The sequence below is a fragment of the Rana temporaria genome, chromosome 2 (genome assembly GCF_905171775.1).
Source record: "Rana temporaria chromosome 2, aRanTem1.1, whole genome shotgun sequence".
NCBI classification, from domain to species: Eukaryota; Metazoa; Chordata; class Amphibia; order Anura; family Ranidae; genus Rana; species Rana temporaria.
This window is the reverse complement of record NC_053490.1, coordinates 55,367,791-55,384,255: the sequence shown is the minus strand read 5'-3', so window position 1 is coordinate 55,384,255 and position 16,465 is coordinate 55,367,791. Positions and strand designations below refer to the sequence as shown.

Sequence of the window (16,465 nt, the reverse complement as noted above, 5' to 3'; positions counted from 1 at the left end):
AGCCTGGAGAAGCAAAATTCCTCCCCCTGCTTGGAGAAATCATGAATCCTGCCTCTTGTGTCCAATCACTGTGCTGTGATTCATTACAGCACAAGCTGATTTTGGGAAGGGAGGTTGTCCCTAAATGGTAGTTTGGAAATGTGGTCACCCTAAGGAAGGATTCTTTCCTTGAAAAATTACATTGATCTAGCATGGCTCAATGTAAGTATACATATCTGATATCAAAATGGCCGCTGGCTATGCTGAAATTCACTGTAGTAGCCCATGCTCCATCAGCTTCCTCTTTGCACACTGAACTAGGGATGAGCTAGGGATGAGCTTCGTATTCGAGTCCTTAAGCTGGTTGTTAAGGAGTGGGTGGCTGCCGCATCCTTAACAACCAATGAGTCATCAGCTGTCAGCAGGGTTCCCCTGGGGGGGGGGGCCTCCCCCAATCTCTACCAGGTGGCACTGCCCCCTTGTGACGTCACTGACCGGGGGCATGCTGGGTTGGTGATGTCGCAAGGGGGCGGTGCAACCTGGCGATGTCACTGGATGGTCTAGCCCCTTAGTTATTTAACCACTTGAGATCTGCGCTATGGTCGAAAGACGTCCACAGCGCGGCTCTCAAATGCCGGGTGGACGTCCCTGGATGTCCTGTCGTTGTTGTTCCCTGTGCGCGCCACTGGGGGCGCGCAGCGGGGAAACAACGTGCCCGACGCATCGCTCGGGAGCCGATGCGAGTGCCTGGCGGCCGCGATGTCCGCCAGACACCCGCGATCGTCGGTTACACAGCAGGACGTGGAGCTCTGTGTGTAAACACAGAGCTCCACGTGCTGTCAGGAAGAGAGGAGACCGATCTGTGTCCCTTTACATAGGGACACAGCATCGGTCACCTCCCCCAGTCAGTCCCCTTCCCCCACACAGTAAGAACACAATGAGGAAATACATTTAACCCCTTCCTCACCCCCTAGTGTTAACCCCTTCACTGCCAGTCACATTTATACAGTAATTAGTGCATTTTTATAGCACTGATCGCTGTATAAATGTGAATGGTCCCAAAATTGTGTCAAAAGTGTCCGATATGTCCGCCGCAATATCGCAGCCCTGACAAAAAAAAAATCGCAGATCGCCGCCATTACAAGTAAAAAAAATAAATAAAAAAAAATCATAAATCTATCCCCCATTTTGTAGGCGCTATAACTTTTGCGCAAACCACTTATTGCGATTTTTTTTTTTTTTACAAAATTATGTCGAAAAATATGTATCGGCCTTAACTGAGAAAAAAAATATTTTTTTTTTAAAAAAAATGGGATATTTATTATAGCAACAAGTAAAAAATATATATATATATTTTTTTAAATTGTCGCTCTTTTTTTGTTTATAGCGCAAAAAATAAAAACCGCAGAGGTGATCAAATACCACCAAAAAAAAGCTCTATTTGTGGGGAAATAAAGGACATCAATTTTGTTTGGGAGCCACGTCACACGACCGTGCAAATGTCAGTTAGAGCGACGCAGTGCCAGAAGCTGAAATTTCGCCTGGGCACGAAGGGGGTTTATGTGCCCAGTAAGCAAGTGGTTAAGAACTGTCAGACAGCGGGAGCCTTCGTCCAGAGCGGAGCTTTTTTTTCTGGGCAGGGGGTGGCGATGCGTATCAAGATTGAGGATGGCTCTGCAAACGGGGATGTTTTTTTGATTTTTAAATAAAGCCCCCCACCGGCAGACCCCCACAACCACTGGCCAGGGTTGTGGGGAAGAGGCCTTTGTCTCCATCAACATGGGGAGAGGGTACCCCAAATCACCCCCCCCCCATGTTGAAGGCATGTGGCCTGGTGGTTCAGGAGGGTGCTCGCTCATCCCCCCCCCTTCCTAACCTGCATGCTCAGATAAGGGTCTTGTATGGATTTTGGGGGGGGACCCCACGCCATTTTTAAAAAACATTTTGGCGTGGGGGTTCCCCCAAAAAATGTCATTGCTGGCAAAACTTTTTTTTACATTCAGCTGTCAACAGGGAACCCTGCTGACAGCTGTTGACTCATTAGTTGTTAAGGACACAGTGGCCGCCCGCTCCATAACAACCAGTACACATTCCATAAATACTGCATGCCTAGATGTCTACTTAATTACTGCGTGCAGTTAAATATTTATTTCCTTCTGTGAATTAAGTTTAATGCCTGTTCATGTGGTAATTATCAAGCGTTTTCAGTGTTTTGTGGGGAAATACCGCAGAACAGAATAATCATTTGACTATTTCATGATTGAATGCAGGATTTAGGGAAAATGTGTCTGGAAACCTACATACAGCATGCAAGATGAATGGAGCCCAGTGTCTCATACAAAGGCTTAAGGGAAGTTCTTAGCACAGTTTTCACGTTTGTGATGTAGTAGTAGTGGTGTGTAGTAGTGTGTAAAAAAAAATCCCGTACCTGTATGTTGTTGAGATGTTGCTCCTCCAGGAGGCGCTGTGCTTCCTGTAACTTGTTCTGGAAGTAAAGCTGATCGCTATCAAACTGGATGAAAGCTTTGTCCTGATAAACTCCTTCAAAAGCCAATTTTGGAGCAGACTCTTGTCTCTTTGACCATGCGGAGGTCCCTATTGATGAATTGCTGGATGGCGAGTCTGAGCTCCTGGAAAAACAAAGAGATATAAACCTTTTAGTAACAATTTAAAGGCTTTCTTTATGTTCTATAGAAAAGGAATTGCACTGCACCACAATTCTTCACAAGGTTATGTGTGCAACGTTGTCAATGCTACCTGACTTTTTTATTATACAGTAAGTTTTGAAAGATCATATAAAGTCCCACTATAGTTACCTATTGTACCCCATCTTCTTGCTGTTATGCTCATTCCTTTTTTGCATATGGAGGTTGTGGAAGAATTTAGTGTCCAAGGAGCTGCATAATACCAGCAATCAGTACTCCTAGAAGAGTATTCATAACCTTGACGTTCTACCTTTGCTTCATGTGTAGGCAGTCTACGTCAGGTCCACATGTAGTATGAGGATGGACAGACGTTGGAAGCATCCACAAAACCCCATATGGCTGAGCACACGACATTTACCTGGGGACTTAAAACGGACTCTTCAATAAAATGCAATGCCCGCTCACACTATCCAGGTCCGCCCTCTCGGTTTAAAGCACTAGCAGATCCTCAACTCACATGCATACATACTAGGGCCAATTTATCTACCAGCATGTCTTTGGAGTATGCAATCACAGGGAGAACATGCAAACTCCATGCATAGAGTATCCTGACCAGAATTTAAATCGGGGACCCCAGTGCTGCAGAGCCACCATGCTGATTAGATTAGATCAGTGGTCTCCAAACTGCGGCCCAGGGGCCGGATGCAGCCCTTTGCTTGCTTTTATCCAGCCCTTGGGGAACGGTTTCATTCACTGACACCAACAAAGGTACACAGTTACTCATAATAACACCAACAGTTGGGCCCAATGACACCAAAGATGGGGCACAATTCCACCCAATGACATAAACAATGAGGCACACAGATGGGGCACCATTCCTACCAAAGACACCAAAGATGGGGCACAATTCCTCCCAATGACATCAACAATGGGGCCCAATTCTTACCAAAGACATCAAAGATGGGGCACAATTCCTCCCAATGACATCAACAATGAGGCCCAAGGATGGGGCACAAATCCTACCAAAGACACCAAAGATGGGGCACAATTCCTCCCAATGACATTATCAATGGGGCCCAATTATGGGGCACAATTCCTACCAAAGATGGGGCACAATTCCTCCCAATGACATACACAATGGGGCCCCATGACGGGGCACAATCCTACCAAAGACACCAACGATTGCGACATAATTCCTCCCAATGACATCAACAATTGGGCCCAATGATGGGGCACAATTTTTACCAAAGACACCAACGATTGGGGCATAATTCCTCCCAATGACACAAGTGATGCGGCACCATTCCTACCAAAGACACCAAAGATGGGGCACAATTCCTCCCAATGACATCAACAATGGGGCCCAATTCTTACCAAAGACATCAAAGATGGGGCACAATTCCTCCCAATGACATCAACAATGAGGCCCAAGGATGGGGCACAAATCCTACCAAAGACACCAAAGATGGGGCACAATTCCTCCCAATGACATCATCAATGGGGCCCAATTATGGGGCACAATTCCTACCAAAGATGGGGCACAATTCCTCCCAATGACATACACAATGGGGCCCCATGACGGGGCACAATCCTACCAAAGACACCAACGATTGCGACATAATTCCTCCCAATGACATCAACAATTGGGACCAATGATGGGGCACAATTTTTACCAAAGACACCAACGATTGGGGCATAATTCCTCCCAATGACACAAGTGATGGGGCGCAATTCCTCTCACTGATACCAAAGACGGGGCATGGTTTACTCCAACTGATGCTGGGACCTTTTTCTACTCCCGATAGCCACAGTCTGGCCCCCCTAAAGCCTGATGAACAGTAAAGTGGCCCTTTGCTTAGAAAGTCTAAGACAGGTCACAGATCCCAGAAGGCTGTGGGGCCGTTCACAAAGCACAGCACAGTTTGTGTATGCACAGTGGGCAGCCCACAGCAAACATGCTGGCGCCGGGCACCTGAAGACTAGCGAAGAACCGGTTAAGGCAAGCACGCAGCTGGACACAGCAATCACAAAGCGGGCAGGGTGCGCACAGTTCTGGGAGGGTGTCAATAGATGCCATCCCAGAACTGGACGACTACGCTGTAGCCATCACTTGGCTATAGCATGGTCGCCTGGGGGGGCTATGTGGCCCCCTGAAAAATGCTGCCATGTTTGCCTCGTGGCCCCCTAGGAAGAGCAGCGTAGTCATCCTTGCTCCAGATTTACACTACAAAACTTCTCCCTCTTATCTAAAACATATGTTCTTATCTCTGTAACATGGCAGGTAATGATCAGTGGTTCGCAGAGGTGAAGAGGGCCGGGCTGATAGGACTCCTTTAGATTTTAGTGAAGCAGCGGCTCTGTGTTGTCAGCTCACTCAAGGAAGTTATGAGCTTACTAAAATTCTGGTAGGATCAACAGGAATGCTTGCACTGATCAAACAGATATGACGAAACACGTTCAACTGTATATTCTACACATCCAAACAGAGCAGACAAAAGAAGTTCTTTGCTAGGGTGTACATACATTTTTAACTGCATTAAAGTAAAGGTGTATTGCAGTAACATTGCATTGATCATTTCATGTCTCTATCACTCTGCCCTCTCCTCCTATAAGCATGTTTCTTGTTAGCACGTGAGTGTTGTGGATTGATTCATTGTGCTGCTTCCTTCTTTTACCAGTCTGAGCTCTGTTGTACAGTAGATTGCAAAACGTTGATAACAAGTCAAATTCAGGTACTAGCTCTGTATAAAATATATTAAATAATAAAATAAAAATATATTTATTGATAACTGAGCTGCATTCATTTGTGTATTTTACATCTGCCTGGAGGTTGGTTCCTTTTCCAAAGCCACCCCACTTTTTCTAAAATAAATGTGTTACAATAGAAGGAAGAGCAGTTTACACAGGGACTCCAATACCCGGCCCATTTGAACAGGACCCCCCAGTACCTTGTATTAGTAGGGCTCCGGTGATTGGACATGTAGTAGAATGTGGAGGACAGAGTGGACTGGATTTGCCTGAGAGCATCTTCAAGCTTCGGATTTGGCTTTTTATTAACTACATATGCTGCAAAACAAAGAAATTGTTATAATTACTAATTATTTATTTAAACATTGAAAACTATGCTGCACATTACTTTACAAATGAGAAAATAATAAAATAGACATATATAGCCAGATTCAGGTATAGTTACACCGGCGTATCAGTAGATACGCCGTCGTAACTCTGAATCCGCGCCGTCCTACATTTAAGTGCATGCTCAAACTGAGATACGCTTAAATGTTGCTAAGATACAAGCGGCGTAAGTCTTCCTACGCCGCCGTATCTTAGCTGTCTATTTACGCTGGCCGCTAGGGGCGTGTACGCTGATTTACGCCTAGAATATGTAAATCAGTGCGATACGCCTATTCACGAACGTACGCTCCCCCGTCGCAGTAAAGATACGCCGTTTACGTAAGGCGTTTTCAGGCGTAAAGATAAACCACCAAAAAGATGGCGCAGCCAAAGTATGGACGTCGGAACCGCCGTCGAATTTCACGTCGTTTGCGTAAGTCGATTCAGAATAGGGCTGGGCGTAGGTTACGTTCACGTCGAAACCAATGAGTCTTTGCGGCGTAATTTGGAGCATGCGCACTGGGATACGTCCACGGATGGCGCATGCGCCGTTCGTTCAAAACGTCATTTACGTGGGGTCATGCTTTATTTACATAAAACACGCCCAGCTCTTCACAATTTGAATTAGGCGCGCTTACGCCGGCACATTTACGCTACGCCGCCGCAACTTAGGGAGCAAGTGCTTTGTGAATACTGCACTTGCCTCTCTAACTTGCAGCGGTGTAACGTAAATGACATACGTTACGCCCGCACAAAGTTACGCCGGCGTACGTGAATCTGGCTAATAGAGATTAACAAATAAAACAAAAGATAGGAAGTTTCTGTCTGCAACAATGTCCAGTCTGATGGCCCAACCACATTAAAGGGGTTGTAAAGGTAATTTTTTTCCCCCTAAATAGCTTCCTTTACCTTAGTGCAGTCCTCCTTCACTTACCTCATCCTTCCATTTTGCTTTTAAATGTCCTTATTTCTTTTGAGAAATCCTCACTTCCTGTTCTTCTGTCTGTAACTCCACACAGTAATGCAAGGCTTTCTCCCTGGTGTGGAGTGTCGTGCTCGCCCCCTCCCCTCCTGACTACAGGAGAGTCAGGACGCCCCTTAACACACAGTTGCTTTCTCTATCTGCAACGTAGACAGCATCCTGACTCTCCTGTAGTCCAAGGGAGGGGGTGAGCACGACACTCCACACCAGGGAGAAAGCCTTGCATTACTGTGTGGAGTTACAGACAGAAGAACAGGAAGTGAGGATTTCTCAGAAGAAATAAGGACATTTAAAAGCAAAATGGAAGGATGAGGTAAGTGAAGGAGGACTGCACTAAGGTAAAGGAAGCTATTTAGGAAAAAAAAAATTGTACCTTTACAACCCCTTTAATGTGCATTGCTTTAATGCAGCCCATTTACAGTACAGTATTTGTACTGTACTGTACAGTATATTTCCTAATGCCCCAAGAAAGGTGCAGGTGCTGTCTGGTAGCACATTGCATGTTGGTGCACTGTCACGTGTTGCGCTGCAATGCAAATCCATCAGCAAAGTGTCATGGAGTGACATTTAGAATAAGTGGCACCAATGGAAGTAACGTACGTCACTTTTTGTTGCAGTAAATGAATGTGCGCAATAGCGTGAATGAACCCTTAAAGCGTTTCTAAAGACAATTTTTTTAAAAAAAATAATGAACATGTTATACTCATCTGCTCTGTGCAATACATTGCCCTGGACCTCCTCTTCTGGGGTACCCCACCGGCAACCTTGGCTCCTCCTTTTCTGTTTTAACCCCCCATAGCAAACCGTTTGCTATGGGGACAGACGTGTGGGCTCGCTCCCGAGCCCCACTGCGTGTGTCCACTGACACACACAGCACGGCTTGGCTCCCCCCCCCCATTCCCGGGATTTGACTGACAAGCAGTAGGAGCCAATGGCTCCCGCTGCTGCCCGATCCTTCTGTGAGAAGAGAAAGAGAGGGGATAAGAACTGCACTGGATCGATACTGGACTCTAAAGGTAAGTGTTTAGAGAGGAGGGGGCAGAGCAAGTGGCAAAATGCTTTTTCCCTTAAAGTGATTGTAAAGTCAGAAGTTTTTTTTAACTTACTGCATTCTATGCATTAAGATAAAAAGCCGTCTGTGTGCAGCAGCCCCCCTAATACTTGCCTGAGGTCCATCTAGCTCCAGCAATGTTGTAGGAATGTCTCGGCCGTCTGGGACTCCCCTCCTTATTGGCTAAGACAGCAGCGCAGTGCCATTGGCTCCCACTTCTGTCAAAGTCAGTCAGCCAATGAGAATAGAAAGGGGGCGGAGCCGGGCCGCAGCTCTGTGTATGAATAGACACAGGGAGCAGTGAATTGGCTGGGGTGCCCCCATAGCAAGCTGCTTGCTGTGGGGTCACCCAACAGGAGGGAGGGGCCAGGAGAGCCAAAGTGGGACCCGAGTAAAGGACAATCTGGGCTGCCCTGTGCAAAACCACTGCAACAGAGCAGGTAAGTATAACATGCTTGTTATTTTTAATAATAAAAAAAAAAAAACAAGACATTAGTATCACTTTAATGCAGAGAATACAATAACCCCTTCCTGCCGGTCACTTCCTGACCCCTTTAAGGGTTCTAAACGCCGGGAGGCAGAGGCGCCATTCGGGTCATGTGATCGATGTGATTGGCTGCCACAGCAGTCACATGATTGGAAAGCTCCTGCCATTGTGGGGGATTTGTGGTGCTTCCTGAATTGCTTGAGTGTGTAGCATACGGAGCACTTGCCACCTGCCGATCGCTATATTCGAGTAAATTTGCCTTGTGACCATGGCATGTAAACACCCATGTCTGCTGCTTACTCTACTGTGCATTTTTGCAGCCCCCCCCCCCCCCCAACTGCACGTCTAAATGCAACCTAAGGAAATAGAGTAAGTGACATAGGAGGAACAAGTATTTATATGCCACAGTGACCCAACAAATCCTAACATAAGTATGTTTTATTAAGCTGTATGATCCAGTCACCCAGTTGGATTCAAAGCTGTACATTAAAAACAAACAAACAAGACATACCAACCCAAGATCCTTTGTCAGAGTACTAATGCTACGAAAACAAGTGATGACGCAGAACATCGATATGAAGTAGAACTCTCAATTTACTGGGAATAAAAACATATAGGGGAGGATTCAATAAAGTGCGTATGACACTTCTCTGCCAGGGCCTGAGCCAGATTCTAAAATTCCTGCTGCCAGTTTCCGTAACTTTACAGCCATGTAAATCAGATTCAGGTTAATGTTAATAGCGCCACTTTTACCAAATCGCACTATGGCTGCACTACAATAAAAAAAAAAAGTCCTTTGGTCCAGATAACAAACCTGAAGGTAATTAATACCAACGCTAATGCCTCGTACACACGATCTGAAAAAGTCAGACGGAATTTTTTCATATTCCGACCGTGTGTATGCCCCATCAGACTTTTTCTGTGGGAAATTCCGATCGTTCGTCGTAGTGTTGTACGTCACCGCATTTTGGACGGTCGGAATTTGGTGTGTCCGTGTAAATGCAAGACATCTTGAGAGAAATTTCGTCGGAAAAACCTGTCTGAGTTTATTCCAACGGAAAAATCGATCGTGTGTACGGGGCATACGTTGGTGTACATAGATAGGCTGAGTTCCTGTGCGCTGTGTAGCTGAGCAACATCTTTGCCACTGTTACCCCCCCTTCCTACCTGTCACTGCTCATCAAGGACCGGTCCCTGCTGCTCCCCCCCCTATGCAGGGTGGTTAGTCTTGTCTCTGCCCCCCTCCTGCAGTTTTCTGCAGGCAGCCTGTAGTGGGTGGACCCGTTGGGGCCCTCCCACAGCTCTGCTTTCTGTACAGGGTACAGTAATGATGTCACTGGCCCAGATTCAAGAAGCACTTGCGCCCGTGCAACCATAGGTTACGCAGCGCAAGTGCTTACTTGCTCCGGTGTAACGAGTGCTCCTGATTCAGGAACCTCGTTACACCGACTGCAGGCTAAAATCTGCGCGGCATAAGGCTCTTATGCCTCGCAGATTTTAGGCTGCAGTCTTGCGGGGGCCGCTAGGGGGCGCTCCCATTGTGTATCAGCGTGTAGTATGCAAATTGCATACTACCACTGATTCAAAAGCTTGCGCGGGCCCTGCGCAAGCCAGGTACGGAGTTTCCGTACGGCTACTTTTAGCGCAAGGCTGCCCCTTCTAATAGTAGGGACAGCCAATGCTAAAGTATAGCCGGCCTTCCCGCGCCGTGAAATTTGAATTTCACGGCGTTTGCGTAAGTGAAATGTGAATGGCGCTGGACGCCATTCACGTTCACTTAGAAGCAAATGACGTCCTTGCGACGTCATTTGCCGCAATGCAGCTTTAGGCCAGGAAAACTGTCCGTGTGTATGCTCCATGGCAGTTTTCCCGACAGGAAAATTAGAGCATGTCTTCTATTGTCCTGACAGGACTCCCGGTGGTATTTTTCTCTACAGTTTTCCTATGGGGAAAGCCTGCAGTGGAGCATACACACGCCCGGGATTCCCGGCCAAAGCTCTCATGGCAGTTTTCCTGCCAGGAAAATTGCCGTGTGTAGGGGCGAAAAAGCTGCCGCGCGGGTTCTTGGCTTTCCCCTCGGTTTTCCTGGCGGTAAAAAGGCAGCCGGGAAAACCAATCGTGTGTACGAGGCATGACTCACAAAAGTGAGTACACCCCATTACATTTTTGTAAATATTTTATTATATCTTTTCATGTGACAACACTGAAGAAATTACACTTTTCTACAACTATTTAGTATTCCAACATGATAATGACCCCAAATACACCTCCAAGATGACCACTGCCTTGCTAAAGAAGCTGAGGGTAAAGGTGATGGACTGGCCAAGCATGTCTCCAGACCTAAACCCTATTGAGCATCTGTGGGGCATCCTCAAATGGAAGGTGGAGGAGCGCAAGGTCTCTAACATCCACCAGCTCTGTGATGTCATCATGGAGGAGTGGAAGAGGACTCCAGTGGCAACCTGTGAAGCTCTGGTGAACACCATGCCTAAGAGGGTTAAGGCAGTGCTGGAAAATAATGGTGGCCACACAAAATATTGACACTGGGCCCAATTTGGACATTTTCACGTTTGGGGTGTACAGGGCTGGTGCAAGGATTTTTGACACCCTAGGCGAAGCCTCATTTTGACGCCCCCCCCCCCCCGTGCGCGCACGCCATTCGCTCCCCGTCCGTACCCCCCTGCACATCTGCCCCCCCCACATACACACCAGTTCCCACTCTGTACCTCCCTGCACATATGTTTCCCCCACACATCTGTCCCCCCCCCACACCAGTTCCCACTCTGTACCCCCTGCACATCTGCCCCCCACACCAGTTTCCACTCTGCCCCCCCAGTTCCCACTCTGTACCCCCCCACACACCAGTTTCCACTCTGTACCCCCCCACACCTGTCTCCCCCCCACTCTGTACCCCCCACACACCTGTCCCCCCCCTCACACCAGCTCCCACACTGTACCGCCCTGCACATCTGTCCCCCCCCCACACCAGTTACCATTCTGTACCCCCCCACACACATCTGTCCCCCCCCACACACACCAGTTCCCACTGTACCCCCCTGCATATCTCTGCCCCCCCCCCACCAGTTCCCACTCTGCCCCCCCCCCCCACACAAACCAGTTCCCCCTCTGTACATTTTTTTAATTTGTGAGTGGGTGCAGGCTGCAGCACTGAGCGTCCTGCCTGTGCTTCCACTAATATACCTTAGCCACAGCGGCGTTGCTGCCCATCTGTCTCCTCTTCTCACTACAGATCCCCGACCCGGTCATCGCGGCAAGCCCGGACTTGCATGCAGGGCTTCATAGGTATGCGCAGCCTAATGCATTAGGGTGTGCACCTCAAAACGCAAACACTCATGTGTGTGTGTGTGTGTATATATATATATATATATACACACACACACACACTCTAAATAAATGTAATCATTTTACAATTTAGTAGGGTAGTGGAAAGTGTTAGTAGTTTTTTTTTCTTTTATTATTTAATTTTTGGATTTTTTTTACAATTTTATTTATATTTTGTATTATTTTTTACAATTTTTTAGAAGCTTTGGTGAAATATCAGCAGGGGGAATCAGTGCTGAACAGGGTCATTAGGGTAAGGTGACCAAATTTTTTAAATTAAATCTGGGGACATTTTTTTCCCCCCTCAAATCATAGGTATGTGGTGTGTGTTTATGGAATGATTGTATGATATATACATTTTTTCTCACATGTTGCCCATGAGATAAAAAATATATATTTCTTAGCATTTTTGGGGATATGACTACCAAATGTTAAGAAGATACGATAGAAAAAATAATTTTCAATGCATTTATTGATATTATACATAATTATATATTTCTCTATATACTGCATCTCCCCCCATCTCTCTCTGTATATACTGTGTCCCCTCTCTCTCTCTATATATACTGTGTCCCCTCTCTCTCTCTCTATATATACTGTGTCCCCTCTCTCTCTCTCTCTCTCTGTATATACTGTGTCCCCTCTCTGTCTCTGCACATACTGTACCCTCTCTCTGCACATACTGTACCCTCTCTCTCTGTATATACTGTGTCCCCTCTCTCTCTATATATATACTGTGTCCCCTCTCTCTCTCTCTCTCTCTCTCTCTGTATATACTGTGTCCCCTCTCTGTCTCTGCACATACTGTACCCTCTCTCTGCACATACTGTACCCTCTCTCTCTGTATATACTGTACCCTCTCTCTCTCTCTGTATATACTGTACCCTCTATCTCTCTGTATATACTGTACCCTCTCTCTCTCTGTATATACTGTACCCTCTCTCTCTCTGTATATACTGTACCCTCTATCTCTCTGTATATACTGTACCCTCTATGTCTCTGTATATACTGTACCCTCTCTCTCTCTGTATATACTGTACCCTCTCTCTCTCTCTCTGTATATACTGTACCCTCTCTCTCTCTGTATATACTGTACCCTCTCTCTCTGTATATACTGTACCCTCTCTCTCTCTCTCTCTGTATATACTGTACCCTCTCTCTCTCTCTGTATATACTGTACCCTCTCTCTCTCTCTGTATATACTGTACCCTCTCTCTCTCTGTATATACTGTACCCTCTCTCTCTCTCTGTATATACTGTACCCTCTCTCTCTCTGTATATACTGTACCCTCTCTCTCTCTGTATATACTGTACCCTCTCTCTCTGTATATACTGTACCCTCTCTCTCTCTCGTATATACTGTACCCTCTCTCTCTCTGTATATACTGTACCCTCTCTCTCTCTGTATATACTGTACCCTCTCTCTCTCTGTATATACTGTACCCTCTCTCTCTCTGTATATACTGTACCCTCTCTCTCTCTGTATATACTGTACCCTCTATCTCTCTGTATATACTGTACCCTCTCTCTCTCTGTATATACTGTACCCTCTCTCTCTCTGTATATACTGTACCCTCTCTCTCTCTGTATATACTGTACCCTCTCTCTCTGTATATACTGTACCCTCTCTCTCTCGGTATATACTGTACCCTCTCTCTCTCTGTATATACTGTACCCTCTCTCTCTGTATATACTGTACCCTCTCTCTCTCGGTATATACTGTACCCTCTCTCTCTCTGTATATACTGTACCCTCTCTCTCTCTGTATATACTGTACCCTCTCTCTCTCTGTATATACTGTACCCTCTATCTCTCTGTATATACTGTACCCTCTATCTCTCTGTATATACTGTACCCTCTCTCTCTGTATATACTGTACCCTCTCTCTCTGTATACTATAACTCCCCCCTCTGTATACTATAACCCCCCCCTCCCCCTCTGTATACTATAACTCCCCCCTCCCCCTCTGTATACTATAACTCCCCCCCTCCCCCTCTGTATACTATAACTCCCCATCTCTGTATACTATAACTCCCCCCTCCCCCTCTGTATACTACAACTCCCCCATCTCTGTATACTATAACTCCCCCCTCTCTGTATACTATAACTCCTCCCCCTCTGTATACTGTAACCTCCCCCCCTCTCTGTATACTGTAACTCCCCCTCTCTGTATACTGTAACTCCCCCCTCTCTCTCTGTACCTCAATAATGTGGTTCTTCTGGCTCTTCATCATGTGTAATTACTCTGCAGGCTGCAGACAACAGTCGGGTGTAGCAGTGTGGTCTCTGAACGCTCCTCCACGAGTGTCAGGCTGGGACCCGCCTCCTCCCCCTCTCCTTCCTTCTATTCATTCAACAGAGTGGCCAGCACAGCTATGTGTGTCGGTGTGCAATCAGCTGTGCGCCGCTCGGTGGGATCGGGGCTGAATCAGCACTGCAGGGGGAGAAAATCAGTGACCGCAGAATGGAGTTAGACCCCGCGGCCCCTGCCTGCAATCCGGGGACAAAAGCGGGGGAAATATCGGGTCACTATCTCGCCTCCTGCACTGGCTGCTTCAACTTCCACCGACCCGTCCGGCCAGCTGCTGTCCTGTCCCGGCTCTCTCCCCTCATCTCACTGCCGCTGCTACGGGCGGCACTGCAGGTGGGGAATAGCGTAGTGATAGTGAGGGGGATGTCTCCACAGGCGCAACACCCCCCCCCAGCTTGGCGGCTGGCGCCATAAGGCATGATTTTTAAAAATAAAGGTCCAGGAGGTATTTTAATGACCTGGATCCCCAGCGAGTGGCTGGGGATCCGGATTTTGCCGCTCCCCCTACCCTGGCGCTCTAGGCAGCCGCCTGACTTGCCTATGCCTAGCGCCGGCCCTGGGGGTGTACTCACCTTTGTTGCCAGCGGTTTAGACATTAATAGCTGTGTGTTGAGTTATTTTGAGGGGACAGCAAATTTACACTGTTATACAAGTTGTGCACTCACTACTTTACATTGTAGCAAAGTGTAATTTCTTCAGTGTTGTCACATGAAAAGGTATAATGAAATATTTACAAAAATGTGAGGGGTGTACTCACTTTTGTGAGATACTGTAGTTAACTGAAAGTTTTTGTGTTCGGAGTTCAACTTTGAGAATGTGCACCATAAACTAACCTCTGGAATCTGACTGGCTGCTATAGGCAACACATATAACTTTTCCCTTTTTATCACCCTCACAGAGCTCAGTTAAAATTATTCATGTCCGTCATAAACCAAATTCCATGGTTGTCCTTCATGGCGTACCTTCCTATAAAGCTGTGAACCCCCACCATTTTACTTGCTGAGGAATGGTTGCTGTTAAGATGGAATCCTCTTATTAAAATGCTGACATGTAGGAGAACGTGATACAAAGAGGTGTTATAACAGTTCAATAGTAAAAAATAAATAAATCCCAAGGCTGCAAGTAGGTTTAACCAACTAGAACTCACAGAAGAAGTACGTCGGAGTATCTGCTGATACTCTGGCGTATTTTCATATTTGCCGCGTCGTATCTTTAGTTTGAATCCTCAAACCAAGATACAACGGCTTTTAGCTTCGATCCGACAGGCGTACGGCTTCGTACGCCTTCGGATCGTAGGTGTAATACTTCGGCGCCCGCTGGGTGGAGTTTGCGTCGTTTTCCGCGTCGGGTATGCTAATTAGCTGTTTACGGCGATCCACGAAGGTACGCGCGGTCGTCGCATTCTCTTACGTCGTCGCTAGTCGGCTTTTCCCGGCGTAAAGTTACAGCTGCTATTTCTTGGCTTATATTTAGACTTGCCATGTTAAAGTATGGCCGTCGTTCCCGCGTCGAATTTAAAATATTTTTTTTTTGCGTAATACGTCCGTGAATAGGAAAGGACGTAACGCACGTCGCCGTTCAAAAAATGACGTTGGTGCAACGTCATTCCGCGCAAAGCACGGCTGGAAATTTCTAAACGGAGCATGCACAGTACGTTCGGCGCGGGAACGTGCCTAATTTAAATGATACACGCCCCATTTGAATTAGGCGGGCTTGCGCCGGACGGATTTACGCTACGCCGCCGCAAGTTTACAGGCAAGTGCTTTGTGAATGAAGCACTTGCCCGTAAAACTTGCGGCGGTGTAACGTAAATGCAATATGTTACGTCGCTTTGATATGCGAGTGCTTTGGATTTTGAGCATTCTCCTGGAACGGAAATTCTTCGTAATCCAAGGTTCCACTGTATATTTTATACCTTGTGGTTTGTTTCTCACAAAGTCCCTTGAGCATTCTTCTTCTTTTGTATATATACAGTGGATATGAAAAGTCTACACACCCCTGTTAAAATGTCAGGTCTCGGTTATGTAAAAAAATGAGACAAAGATAAATAATTTCTAAACTTTTTCCACCATTAGGCTGCTTTCACATTGGGCAGTGGAGCCGCAGTGACGGTATAGCCGCGCTATTTGTAGCGCCGCTATACCGTCGTATTTACCGCGATATTCGGGCGCTAGCTAGCGATATTCGGGCGGTATTAACTCCCGCTAGCGGCCGAAAAAGGGTTAATACCGCCCGCAATGCGCCTCTGCAGAGGCACATTGCGGGCGGTATTACCGCGGTTTCCCATTGATTTCAATGGGAAGGTGCGGTATAGGAGCGGTAAACACCCCGCTCCTATACCGCTCCAAAGATGCGGCTAGCAGGACTTTTTGAGCGGTCCTGCTACCGCACCGCTTCAGTGTGAAAGCCTTCGGGCTTTCACATTGAAGCCTGCAGGGCATGATTTTTTCATGCGGTATAGTAGCGCTATTTTTAGCGCTGTACCGCATGAAAAACGCCTCAATGTGAAAGGGGCCTAAATGTGACGTATAAACCGTATAACTCAGTTGAACAA

General features: G+C 46.8%; 1 protein-coding gene across 1 annotated transcript in view; it reads right to left on the bottom strand.

Annotated features, from left to right (window-relative positions):
* The window catches only part of CEP126 (centrosomal protein 126), a 137,056-nt gene that overhangs the window by 45,360 nt on the left and 75,231 nt on the right, over positions 1–16,465 (bottom strand). The window contains exons 4-5 of the mRNA XM_040340194.1: positions 5,573–5,690; positions 2,408–2,609 (exon numbers count right to left, since the gene is read on the bottom strand). Coding sequence (XP_040196128.1) covers positions 2,408–2,609; positions 5,573–5,690 — 320 coding nt within the window. The remainder of the gene's footprint in view (positions 1–2,407; positions 2,610–5,572; positions 5,691–16,465) is intronic.